At 36.8% G+C, this 13,447-nt stretch overlaps 1 protein-coding gene across 17 annotated transcripts in view; it reads left to right on the forward strand.

Annotated features, from left to right (window-relative positions):
* Positions 1–13,447, forward strand: part of MLLT10 (MLLT10 histone lysine methyltransferase DOT1L cofactor) — a 219,681-nt gene that overhangs the window by 146,315 nt on the left and 59,919 nt on the right. For 15 of the 17 annotated variants that reach the window (XR_007728788.1, XM_050804023.1, XM_050804025.1 and 12 more), the window contains 3 exons: positions 1,137–1,706; positions 9,122–9,166; positions 10,011–10,043. Coding sequence is in view for 16 of the 17 variants with exons in the window: in XM_050804023.1 (XP_050659980.1) it covers positions 1,137–1,706; positions 9,122–9,166; positions 10,011–10,043 (648 nt within the window). In the remaining variant the exon portion in view is untranslated. The remainder of the gene's footprint in view (positions 1–1,136; positions 1,707–9,121; positions 9,167–10,010; positions 10,044–13,447) is intronic. The other 2 variants (XM_050804038.1, XM_050804027.1) reach the window with 2 other exon arrangements.

Here is a 13,447-nt window from a genome sequence, read left to right on the forward strand (position 1 = left end):
GCTGGTCTCGAACTCCTGACCTCATGATCCTCCTGCTTTGGCCTCCCAAAGTGCTGGGATTACAGGCATGAGCCATTGTACCCAGCCTAAGGTTCTTTTTTTTTTTTTTTTTTTTTCTGAGACGGAGTCTCACGCTGTTGCCCAGGCTGGAGTGCAGTGGCGCGATCTCGGCTCACTGCAAGCTCCGCCTCCTGGGTTCACGCCAATCTCCTGCCTCAGCCTCCTGAGTAGCTAGGACTACAGGCGCCCGCCACCGCGCCCGGCTAATTTTTTTTTGTATTTTTAGTAGAGACGGGGTTTCACTGTGGTCTCGATCTCCTGACCTTGTGATCCGCCCGCCTCGGCCTCCCAAAGTGCTGGGATTACAGGCTTGAGCCACCGCGCCCGGCCGCCTAAGGTTCTTATATCTTAGAATGGCATGGTGGGGTACTGATGTTCTTTAAAGAAAGAATAAGCAGTGATGGCTGATGTCTTTATGAAGTTCCATGAAAATTGGATTGGGAGAATGTGAGGCATAGATTAGATTCCATATGATCATTATTTTGTCAAATCCATTTTCTATTGTGGTAGATTCAGCTGAACAATAACAATGACTGGTATGTCTTAAAACTTAGAACTCATAACCTAGGAAACGTCTTTAGGTTCTTATTGTATATTGGGAACATTTTCAGTCATACCTTCAATATTCAAAAAAGAAGTTCCCTTATACATTTAGAGTCAGATTATAGTCTTGTTAACGTCTTCTTGCATGACTGTGGAAAGGAGACTGCTGTTCTTTAGTCCTTCCTCAGGCATACATGAGGTGTTAGGGGGAGAATTGTGGATGTTGCTGTGGCAAAAGGTAGGTGAAATAAAAAACATCTTATATCTTACAAGTAATAGCTTGCAATTCCACAGTAAACATTAATACCATCTATAAAATGACACGTATTTTTAAAGGTAATTTTAGGGATAAATTTGACTTCAGTAATAAGTTTTCAAGTCTTAATATACTGATGTCCTAAGTGTTGTAGTTAATTTTTTTTAACTCTCTCTTCTCTTTAATGATTATATCATGTCTGCTGCTTATGGGAACTTTAGCATCCAATTTTTCTGTCCCCCCTCCCCCGCCCTTTTTTTTTTTTTTTTAACTACAGGCAGTTTTTCAGGAACTCCAGGCAGTGTAAAATCATCTTCTGGAAGTTCAGTACAGTCTCCCCAGGATTTCCTGAGCTTTACAGACTCAGATCTGCGTAATGACAGTTACTCTCACTCCCAACAGTCATCAACAACCAAAGATGTACATAAAGGAGAGTCTGGAAGCCAGGAAGGGGGGGTAAATAGTTTTAGTACCTTAATTGGTCTCCCTTCAACCTCAGCTGTTATTTCACAGCCTAAAAGCTTTGAAAATTCACCTGGAGATTTGGGTAATTCCAGCCTTCCTACAGCAGGATATAAGCGGGCTCAAACTTCTGGCATAGAAGAAGAAACTGTAAAGGAAAAGAAAAGGAAAGGAAATAAACAAAGTAAGCATGGACCTGGTAGACCCAAAGGAAACAAAAATCAAGAGAATGTTTCTCATCTCTCAGTTTCTTCTGCTTCACCAACATCATCTGTAGCATCAGCTGCAGGAAGCATAACAAGCTCTAGTCTGCAGAAGTCTCCTACATTGCTCAGGAATGGAAGTTTACAGAGCCTCAGTGTTGGCTCATCTCCAGTTGGTTCAGGTAGGGGTTTGCCTATTATTTTTTTCCTTCACTCCCACCACCTCCCTTCTTCCGTCTCAAAATGTTTTCAACTGTTGTTACGATAATACTTGGAATTACTAAATGACATTTAATTAAAGTGAAATTTTTTAGTTTTTAAATTCTCTAATGGAAAATACAAAAATGTCTTAAAATCTTAGATGATTTGGTTTTTGGGAAAGATGTTCGGCACTAATTTGATTTTACTTATGTAGGCTAAACAGTCTATTGGTCAGTCATTCATTACTTACAAAACGCTTAGAATTTATTTCCTATTTTTGTTTCACCTGCACAGTATTTTTTAAAAACCAATGCAGAATTTACATTTAGGGTGTGAGTGTTTTTACCCTTTGTTTTTTGTTTTGTTTTGAGCTCCCTTTCTCTAAACTTCAATTTTAGTCATCATTTTCTAAATGACTTCTCACACAGGTATTACTTGAATTACTCTATCCTGGGACATTTTTATATCAGTGATAAATGATTTAAGTTTGTGGAATCTAGCAGTCACATTTTATTTCAGGAGGTATCTGAAATGATTTAATTTTGTTTTCAAATATACTTCATAATTTTACCATTCTTTTTATTATACGACAAGTGAGTTGATATACATTGTTATTCACACCATTGGGATGTTTCTGTAACTTGCAATTTGTGTTATGAATATTATTTTCAATTTTTAAAAATTTCTTCAAAATGCATGTTTTTAGACAGACCCTTAACAGTTGATATTAACTGAAATGTCAGCATCTATCTTTTAAATTGCATCTTGAATTTAAGATAAATGGTTTTCAATAAATGTTGAACCCTTTCTTCTAGTTTTAGATTTCTGATTGTTGAAATAACAAGAATTTAGCTAAGATAAATTATGGATTGCATTTGTTCTGTTAGTTGGTGGCAAGGGTAGGTAGGAAATGGTGTGGAAAAATGATACAATTTAATGAAGAATGCTCATGTTTATTTTATAAATACAGAGTTTTAGATTGTTTTAATAGTTGTGAATACAGAGTACTAACTTCAGTAAACAAACAGAAAAAAGACCACTCCAAGAGAGAAAATATTATATGTAAAGGTCAGATGTGAGAAATAGTAACTATAACTGTGATTTGTCATGTGCCAGTTATGTTAATATTTATTATCTCATTTAACAACGGTTATAAAATGTCCTCATTTTACAGCTGGTGACACTAAGGCTTTGAAAGCTAAAATAAGATGCCCAAGATCACGTAGCCAGGAGTTTCTTTGTATTCAGAAATGAGTGGAATCTACATATGCATTAAGGATGGTTCTAGAGCAGGATTTATCAATCTTAGCGTTACTGACAATTTGGATCCGACAAGTCTTCATGTGTTACCCTGTGTATTGCAGGATATTTACCAGAATCCCCAGTCCCTGCCCCCTACAGGCCAAGAGCATCATCACACTCTCCCTTCCCACAGTGGGAATAAAAAATGTCTCCAAACATTGTTTAATGTGTTAAATGTGTCCCGGGGACCAAAACTACCTCTGGTTGAGGCTCACTATTTTAGAGGGGGAAAATATATATGAATTGTAGTGAGAAAGAAGTTCATAGAAAAGGTTTAAATATATTGCATATTTGAATGTATGCTTTTATTTATATGTTTCCTTGGAGACTAGAAGGGCTTAGCAATAAGCCCCCTTGTCACAAAAAGTACCTTTAGACAAATCTAATAAAAAAAATCGAATTTCTCTTCATTTTTAGCAAGAGGCGTAATTAATCACGTGGAGTACCTTACTGAGAAGATAAAGCTAGATTTGCTTTTGTAGGGAGACCTCTTTACTGATTTTCTGTAGTTTTGAAGCATAGTCTGAGAATTTCTAGATTTCAGAAATTACATTTGGATGCTTATTTGAAACACATCTCCAAATTAATAAAATTAAGATATTGATTTACATCCCTGAAAATATTTTCCTATCTGTTACAGATTTGGGGAGATGTTAGGTATAAGGAGTAGTGTTCCTTATAGGATGGTTGCTTTCAGAGGGCAGTGTTTGTGCTACTCCTGTGGCAGAAAAAAAGGATTTGTATCTCTTACCATTAGGTAAATATAGTAATTTAGGGGGAAATTCTTATAAGTATTAGTTCACAAAAATAAATGACCTAAGAAATTTATCTGCCGAGAAATTTTTAAAACGTTGTGTTTAAAAATTACTCTGAGGCTGGACGTGGTGACTCACACCTGTAATCCCAGTACTTTGGGGGTCTGAGGCGGGCGGATCACCTGAGGTCAAAAGATCGAGACCATCCTGGCCAACATGGTGAAACCCCGTCTCTACTAAAAATACAAAAATTAGCTGGGCGTGGTGGCACGCACCTGTAGTCCCAGCTACTAGGGAGGCTGAGGCAGAAGAATTACTTGAACCCGGAAGGCAGAGGTTGCAGTGAGCCGAGATCAGGCCACTGCACTCCAGCCTGGGAGACAGAGCGAGACTCCATCTCAAACAAACAAACATACAAAATTACTCTGAAGATGTTATATGTCTTGTTAAAGCTATAATCATGGAATAAGATTATTGAAAACTATTTGAGATATATTCTTTAGTTTTATATATGTTAATAAACATTTTAAGACTTAGTGCAGAACATTTATTGATAATAGTAAAAAGTGTATCCTTATCCAGAAGAGGCTTGGCTTCATGCCATGAATATTTAGGAATTACACTGCTTTAGTCATAATAAGTTAAGAATTGCTAACTGCTGATGAACACTGAGTGTGTGCCACACACTGTGTTAAGCAGTTAATAAGCATTAAGTGTTATTCCTTCTTATATAGGACAAGAAACTGAGACAGAATTCTCTTAGGTTTTAAGTGATGGAGATATGCATTTTCCCTGGGTCCAGAGCCGTTTAATTAGACAGTTTAACAGGTGTTTGCTGATGAGTGTCTAACACCACACTATTGTAACGTCAGTTTTACTTTAAGCAAAGAGATCCCTGAACAAATTTGAACCAATAATTTAACTTTCGGCAATAGTGTTTCTTTTTTTTTTTTTTTTTTTTTGAGGCAGAGTCTTCACTCTGTCGCCCAGGCTGGAGTGCAGTGGCACCATCTCGGCTCACTGCAAGCTCCGCGTCCTGGGTTCGCGCCATTCTCCTGCCTCAGCCTCCCAAGTAGCTGGGACTACAGGCGCCCGCCACCGCGCCCGGCTAATTTTTTGTATTTTAGTAGAGACGGGGTTTCACCGTGTTAGCCAGGATGGTCTCGATCTCCTGACCTCGTGATCCGCCCGCCTCGGCCTCCCAAATTGCAGGGATTACAGGCGTGAGCCACCGCGCCCGGCCTTAGTGTTTCTTACTAGTATGAAAAGTTAATTTTTCCTTTGAACTAATTTGAAATTGAGAAATCGTTTAGTAATTGGGGAAACAAGAAGCTTCCCCCCCATATAATAAATAACTAGGAAGGAGAAAATGTATACAGTCATCCTTTGGCATCCATGCGGAATTGGTTCCTGGACCTCCTGCAAATAAATACCAAAGTCCAAGATGCTCAGGTTTCTGTTATAAAATGTCATAGTATTTTCATATAACCTATGCACATCTTCCTGTGTACTTATTCATTTCTAGATTTTTTATAATATCTAGTATCATGTAAATGCTATGTATACTGTATTGCTTAGGGAATCATGACAGGAAAAAAAGTCTGTACACATTCATTACAGACTCAATTTTTTCCTCCAGATATTTTCTATGCAAGGATGGTTGAATCCCCAGATGTGGAATCCCACAAATACAGAAGACAACTGTATTATGTATTACATCATCACAAATTGTTTTTCATGATGCTCTTTTTAAAAGATTGACTTTCTTGAATGACAGGTTGATAATTTAGTAATATCGAAGATGACCTTTGTAAGCACGTTAAACTGTAACATTCACTATAATAGTCCTGAGGCTAGGGGCTGTTTCTGACATTCACAACTGTATCCCCACTTCCAACACAGTGCTTTGAACATAGTAAATGTTAAACATCATTTTTAAAAATGAATGAATACCATTAGTTTTCTCATGAGTGTATGTCATGTGGTTAGTAGTATCCTGTATGATTTTGTACTTGCCCTCTGAGTGTTAATAGCTAAGCTGTAAGACAAATTACTTTATTTGTAAAACTTTGCTTTTTTTCTTTTCTTTTCTTTTCTTTTTTTTTTTTTTTTGAGTTGGAGTCTTGCTTTGTCACCCAGGGTAGAGTGTAGTGGCCCGATCTCGGCTCACTGCAACCTCTTCCTCCCGAGTTCAAGCAATTCCCCTGCCTCAGCCTCCCTAGTAGCTGAGACTACAGGTGCGTGCCACCACGCCCAGCTAATTTTTGTATTTTTAGTAGAGACAGGGTTTCACCATGTTGGCCAGGATGGTCTCCATCTCTTGACCTCATGATCCACCTGCCTCAGCTTTGCAAAATGCTGGGATTACAGATATGAGTCCCTGGGCCCGGCTATTTTTAGACCTTTTCATGTAGTATTTATTTTGCCAGTTTGTGATGAAAAATATTGTTAAGTTGGAAAAGATCATGGAGAGGTTGAATTGTACTTTGAAGTAGGCAGAAAATGAAAGCCAACATTACCTGAAAAGAAAGTAAAGGTCTGTTTGAGGGAAAAGCCTAATAGGAACAGGAAGCTTGTGTTTGTGGCACTGTGAAGGTAATGTTTATAGGGTAGGATGGGTTCATGGAGAAATGAATGCCAGACTGAAGAAATCAGACTGATAAGCTAATGATCTTTTTCTTAAAACAACTATTGTGGCTAATTATCATTATTAAAGAATTTCATTAATGGAAAAGAAAAAAATCCTGTCTCATTCAGCTTAGCAATGCTTATATAATGTCTTATTTGAGTACGTTTAAGTTTCTTAGGAACTCTTTAGTTACTCTCTCATTTGATCCTTGGAACAGCCTTGTGAAATAGCATAGCTCCTGTTGATGTTGTTATTTCTCCTTTACGACTAGGATGTAAAGCAGGAGTAGAGTCAGGTTCTAATGTTGTGATTCCCTCTTGAAATTATTGGCTAGAAGTATTAGTTTTAATAGTGATCAAAATTCTCTCATGACATGTTCAAATTGTAGCAGAGTACATTTTTTCTGGGAACCGTAGATCAAATTAGAGTAGAAGCCTAGAAAAACACCTATAAAATGTTTGATTCAGAGTTTAGATTGTAAAATTTTTATTATGGATTGAAGTGTGTCCTGATAAATGACCTGTTTTATAGTGACTTGTACAAAATGGAAAAATAGTGTGTTTTTAAAAGTGATTTCTAAGAGTTTTAAGTTTGGGGCTTATAGGTTTTGTTCTTCTTTTCTATGTACGTTCTTTTGAGTTCTGAACAGTTAGGCACAGGGTCTTTTGAAACATCAAAAACCGTTTTGGAAGAGTTGACAATCTGTCCTTTCCTCCTTGCTATTTATCTTCACCACATTACAAAAATTTATGATTTACTAAAGTGAAAGTTGAGAACATCTTTTTCTTCACTATAATCATCTTGTTATTTTCTCTGAGAAAAGTCTGATATTCATTAACCCATTTATGCTGGAGGTTGCAACTTTTTCTATGTGAAAAATCAGACCCTGGTGATGACCTTGAGCAGTAGGATATAAAGAACTCCCACAAATTTAGGTTCCAGTAATGGAACACGAGGCATAAAGAACTCAAAGTGCAAGAGGTTGATGGTTTAGCATTTCCTGGGACGTACTATGTCCTTTCAAAGTACAGGTTGAGTAACCTTTATTAAAAATTCTTGAGACCATAGTGTTTGGAATTTCAGATTTTTGGGGGATTTTGCAATACTTGCATTATATATACTTACCAGTTGAGCATCCCTAATCTGAAAATCAGAAATCCAAAATGCTGCAATGAGCATGAGAGTCATGGGAGCACTCAAAAAGTTTTGGATTTGGGGTCTACGTTTTTGGTTAAATAATATCCAAGGAATTCCCAGGTATCCCTCCTTTAAAAAACTTTTGCCAACAGTGTTAGCCATAAGGGAATACCAGTTGCTTCCAGAATTAGCAAACCCAGGTCCTTTGAGTCACAGCCTTGGTCCAGTTTTATCAGTTATATTTCCCTTAGAAAGCCATATAGAAATTAAGTTCTCATATTCTGAGCAGATTTTGCTTTTAGTAGTGTTTTATTGCCTTGTTCTCTGCACCTTCTGCTTGTTCTTGTTTCGGTGGAATAAAAGAGTAAGGGTAATAATGTCTTATTCATTTGTTATCTTTCTCTTTTCTTGTTTTTTTTTTTTTTTTGAAACCGCGTCTTGCTCTGTCGCCCAGGCTGGAGTGTGGTGTTACAATCTCGGCTCACTGCAACCTGTTTTCCACGTTCAAGCGATTCTTGTGCCTCAGCCTCCCAGGTAGCTAGGATTACAGGCATGCGCCACCATGCCCGGCTAATTTTTATGTTTTTAGTAGAGACGGGGTTTCACCATATTGGGCAGGCTGGTGTCAAACTCCTGACCTCATGTGCCTACTTTGGCCTCTCAAAGTGCTGGGATTACAGGCTTGAGCCACCACACGCAGCCATCTTTCTCAAAAATGAATGGTTCAAGATAGTGAGCTAAGTGTAACTTAATGAGTTTTATGCTGCTATGTAAGTCATAATGTATTTATGCTCATATAGCAACTAAATTATCATACTTAAATTGTGATTTCCACATGAAAACAGTATTCAAATGTTTTTGGCAAACTCTTCCCATCTAATGAATGACCTAGGCCTAGAGCAGTGGCTCACATCTGTAATCTCAGAACTTTGGGAGGTCGAGGCAGGCATATCACTTGAGGTCAGGAGTTCCAGACCAGCCTGGCCAACATGGTGAAACCCTGTTTCTACTAAAAATACAAAAATTAGCTGGGCGTGGTGACGTGCACCTGTAGTCCCAGTTATTTGGGAGGCTGAGGTGGGAGGATCACTTGAACCCAGGAGGCAGAGGTTACAGTGAGCTGAGATTGTGCCACTGCACTCCATCCTGGGCTACAGAGTGAGACTTTGTCTCAAAAAAAAAAAAAAAAAAAAAAAAAAAAACCCCGAAAATCTAAAGCGTATTAGTGTATCATGTTGCGAATCATACTTTCTCGCATTAATGAAGCCTTATATTCTCAGACACTTGTTATACAGATTCATTTGTAAGCCCTTATGTCTTTTCCTCACTCTTTGTAAAAACACACAGATACATTCCACACACTCCCATTAAGATTTATGAGAATTCTGTCACATTTGGTTCTCCCCCTCACATCCCAATTATTAGCTTATAATTTTTGTTTTTGAAGTTCTAGTTGGCCTACTTAACTACACTTTTAGGTGAATTTCTCTCCATTTTTCCAGCCTATTTCTTTTTTTAACCTTGAGTCACTGACAATTTATTCACTGATTTCCTTTTTCCTTCCTCTCAACAGAAATTTCCATGCAGTATCGGCATGATGGAGCTTGCCCAACAACTAGTAAGTTGTCTAACTGGGTTGATAACCCAGGCCTTTTGTCTCCTCTGGTGCTCTTTCTAGTATGTTATGCCACCTGGGAACCGCTCAATTTTAATTTTCCAAAATGCAAGTTTTTCTTAATTGAACATATTTTTTCTCCTGCAGAGATAATATACTGCTTTGTCTTGTTATGGGCCCATAGTACAGTCAAATTGTGTATAAATTTTAATTATTGTTGGTCCTTTATTATGGTGCTTTTATTCCAGAATTGTAACTTTACCTCCTTCTTGAAATAATGTTTTTTTTTTTTTTTAACATTTTGTTTTCTATTCTTATAATGTTTCAATATTTGTATATTTGCACTAGGTGGCTTTCTTGATTAGTCTTCTACATGTGTTGAGGCTTTCTTATACTGAAGTCTAGGAAATGAGAATATTCGATAAGGTTAGATGATATAATGAGGTTTTTCTTTATGATAAATATTGTTAAGTGTGCCCTAAGGCAGATTTACCTATATAGAATTGCATCCTATAGTGACTCGCTTTTAGCAAGACATTACGTTGACATAAATGTCTTTTAAAAAGTGATTTGAAATACATATTTATTACTAAGGAAATTATTGTCATTATGGCAATATATCTAACATATCTCAATTTAGTTGATAATGTGTTGGCAAGTGGAATACAATATTTAAAAATTTATACCATGTAAAAATGGAGCCAAGCTTGCAGTTTTAATGATTCAAACAATGATACATGATAGACTCACTGAAATTTTATTATACTGATTCAGTCTATGGCTATGTATTTCTTTTGTGTGTTTGAGAATGATCTTAACCTGAAGTCCTTTTTTCCTTACTTAAAAGCGTTCTCAGAGTTGCTGAATGCAATACACAATGGTAAGTTTTATTAGAATCTTCTCTAGTGGTTCGTTTATCACAAAGGTTGCCTTTTGTAGAGAATCTCGATTGAAAGCTGGCATGTTCTATTGATTAGATGAAATCCAGTGCTGCAGTGAGTCAATTGTTCAGCACCTTAGTGAAAAATTTTTGTAGATTGCCAATAAGAGGATGATAGGTCAATATGGTTCATCAGTTTGGCTTTTATTGTTTCTTTTTAAGGCAAAATGATAATAGCGTTTAAAGTTTCTGAAAATCTTTTTATTTTTACAAATGGTTTTTCTAGTTCTTTTGAGATCTCTCTTGCCAGTGCAGGTAATTATTGGTACCTACGTGAAGAATTTGCTTGGAATATGAATTTTATTTTTTAGGGTTTGGGTTTATTAATATATAGAATACTTTAATTATTTAACCCCATATTCCACATAGTGAATAAATGGAAGATAGTATTTTAAATTACATCTGGTTTGGTACGAGGTTTTTTACAGCGGAGTTGTATCTTTTGCTGCATTGGGTTCTGAAATCAGCATATAAGGCAAATATTGTCTTTGTAATGTAATTATAATGAAGATTATTCTTGCAAAAAATGTTCGGAGGTTTCTTCAGTTTCCTCAAAGAACCTTCATAACCCTTTGATGTTCAAAAATTCTCATTTTGAGGGTAGTGTCGACTTTGTTGATTTTCTTTTTCATTTATTAACTGATCTCATTTATTCAAGACTGTTTATGTTCAAGACTCATTTGTTCAAGACTGCTTGATTCCAAGCAGTTTTTCAATACATTTTTCATTAACTTCATGAAATCTTGCATATTTTGCTAATGTGGTTTAATTTGCAGTCAATATGTGTTGCGCTTGGATTTTATTGTCAGATGTTTACAGTATCTACAGCCAACAAGAGACTAATGGCATAATGAGCAGGCATAGACACTCTTGTTGCTTTAAGGGTGGGCGCTGTTAGGGTGGGAGGCTTATCTTATAAGTTATTTTTTATTAATTAATAGATTGATTCATAATTCTTACCTCCCTATGCAACCTGTGCTTGTGGAAGCTTAGATAATGAATACTCTTGATAACAAGGAGTCCTTCAACACTAGGTATCTACAGGGAAAAAGTGATTGGCAGCATCCTTGAAAATAAAATAAACTTGTTACTGTTCTTTGGGAGAGAAGTATAAAAGCTGAAGTTGTTTAACATCATCTTCAGTTTGCATAAGTAAATTTAGAATTGTTCTTTTATTCTTTAATCCTGAACATCTTTAGAAAATAAACTTGGGATTCAAAGAAAGTAGACATCATGGGACCAATGTAATGGATTTATATTTTTCATTGCAAGTGCACGTGTAGGATTGACACCTAGTGAATGATGTTTATCCTGTGGGTGATTGAGGGAGAGTCTCTTGGACTTCGTTGGAAAAGTTTGTACTGTATTTTCTCTTTTTTCTCCCCCAACGGTTAGCTTTTCTTTCTCTTTTATTTTCTCTTGAAATTTTTTTGTGTTCGGGTTTTTTTTTTTTTTTTTTTTTTTTCCTTTTGAGACAGAGTTTTGCTCTTATTGCCTAGGTTGGAGTGCAGTGGCGTGATATCAGCTCACTGCAACCTCTGCCTCCTGGGTTCTCCCAGGTGGACTCCCAAAGTGCTGGGATTACAGGTGTGAGCCACGACGCCCAGCCATACCCTTTTCTAGTTACTTAAGATGGATGGTTGGATTATTGATTGGAATCTTTTATCTTTATGAACATAGTTCTTTACAGCTATATATTTTTAGTTTTTTTTTCTAAGTTTTTATTTTTTTTTTAGAAGCAAAATCTTGCTTTCTTACCAAGGCTGGCGTGCAGTGGCATGATCATAGGTCATTGCAACCTTCAACTCCTGGGCTCAAGTGATCCTCCCACCTCAGTCCCCTGAGTAACTGGGACTACAGGTGTGTACCACCATGCCTGGCTAATACATTTCTTTCTGAGATTATATCTGCTTTTTATGATTTATTTGATTAGTCCTTGATTGTTTTTCTCACAGTATTTTCTCCTTGACTCTTTTACATACTCCCTTGGAAAATCTGCATACCTACAGCTTCAAATATCTCCTGTGCTTATTAGCTTTCCAAATCTATGCCTCCAATTTAGACTTTTCTCCTGAGTTGCAGATTTATATTTCCAAAAACCTAAGAAGCTTCATTTCCGTATGGTACTCAGCCACCTCAGCCAGACTTACGCTAGGAAGTTAACCTCAACTCTGCCCTCTCATTTTCCTAGTCATCTTTTTTTAAAAAAGCTTTTTTCTATTATTGATCAGTTTAACTTCCTTTTCTTTTATATTTCCACTGCCCACTTGGTAATGTACTATATTGTCGTCTGAACTGTTTCAGCAAACTCCTAACCTTCGTTCCATTATCCAGTCCCTTTTCTAGATGCTACTGGAATTAATGGTCAATCTAAAGTGCAAATCAGACCATGTCAAACTGTCTTACTTAGAGAATTTTCTGGGACTTATGGGATAAAATTTATACTCCTTCACATGGCATGTGGAGTTTTTCTTCATCTCGTTGTAATCTGACTCTCCAGTGTCATCCCTTCTTCTCCCCAACTTTACGTTGCATCAATAGAAGCTATTTGTAGTTTCCTGATACATTATACTATTATATGCAACATCTCTGACATAGACCTTGTTTGTATCTGTTGATGTGGACTTCCAACTTTATCTAGTAAAAGTAGTCATTAAAACTAAGTGTAGTTTTATTTACTTCCTGCAAAGTTTTTTCTTTTTCAGACTCTTTGATAGAATTAACCCTTTCTGGTCGGGTGCAGTGGCTCACACCTGTAATCCCAGCACTTTGGGAGGCCGAGGCGGGTGGATCACCTGAGGTCGGGAGTTCGAGACCAGCCTGATCAACATGGAGAAACCCTGTCTCTACTAAAAATACAAAATTAACTAGGCATGGTGATGCATGCCTGTAATCCCAGCTACTCAAGAGGCTGAGGCAGGAGAATCGCTTGAACCCGGGAGGCGGAGGTTGCGGTGAGCTGAGATCATGCCATTGCACTCCAGCCTGGGCAACAAGAGTGAAACTCCGTCTCAAAAGAAAAAAAAAGAACCCTTTCTTTTTTCAATACTTTCGGGTTCTCGTATGTGATGTTCTAATACTTCCTCCAGTTGGTTTCTACTCTTTCTCTAGGCACTTATTTTTGTTTCTGTGAAATATATCTTAGTCATATTTATCTCACATTTGCGAAATTTCAAAAAAAATCTTTCATTAGACAGTTGAAACTCTGAATTATTTTCATCATTTATTCTGGCAACTGATGCATTTCAAAATGTTTTAAATAGAACTTTATAAAACTAAAATTTATTACTTCACAAAACTTATTCTGGAAAAATTAATACAAGTGTAATGACCAAGAAAATATT

This window comes from Macaca thibetana, chromosome 9, assembly GCF_024542745.1.
Source record: "Macaca thibetana thibetana isolate TM-01 chromosome 9, ASM2454274v1, whole genome shotgun sequence".
Lineage (NCBI taxonomy): Eukaryota > Metazoa > Chordata > Mammalia > Primates > Cercopithecidae > Macaca > Macaca thibetana.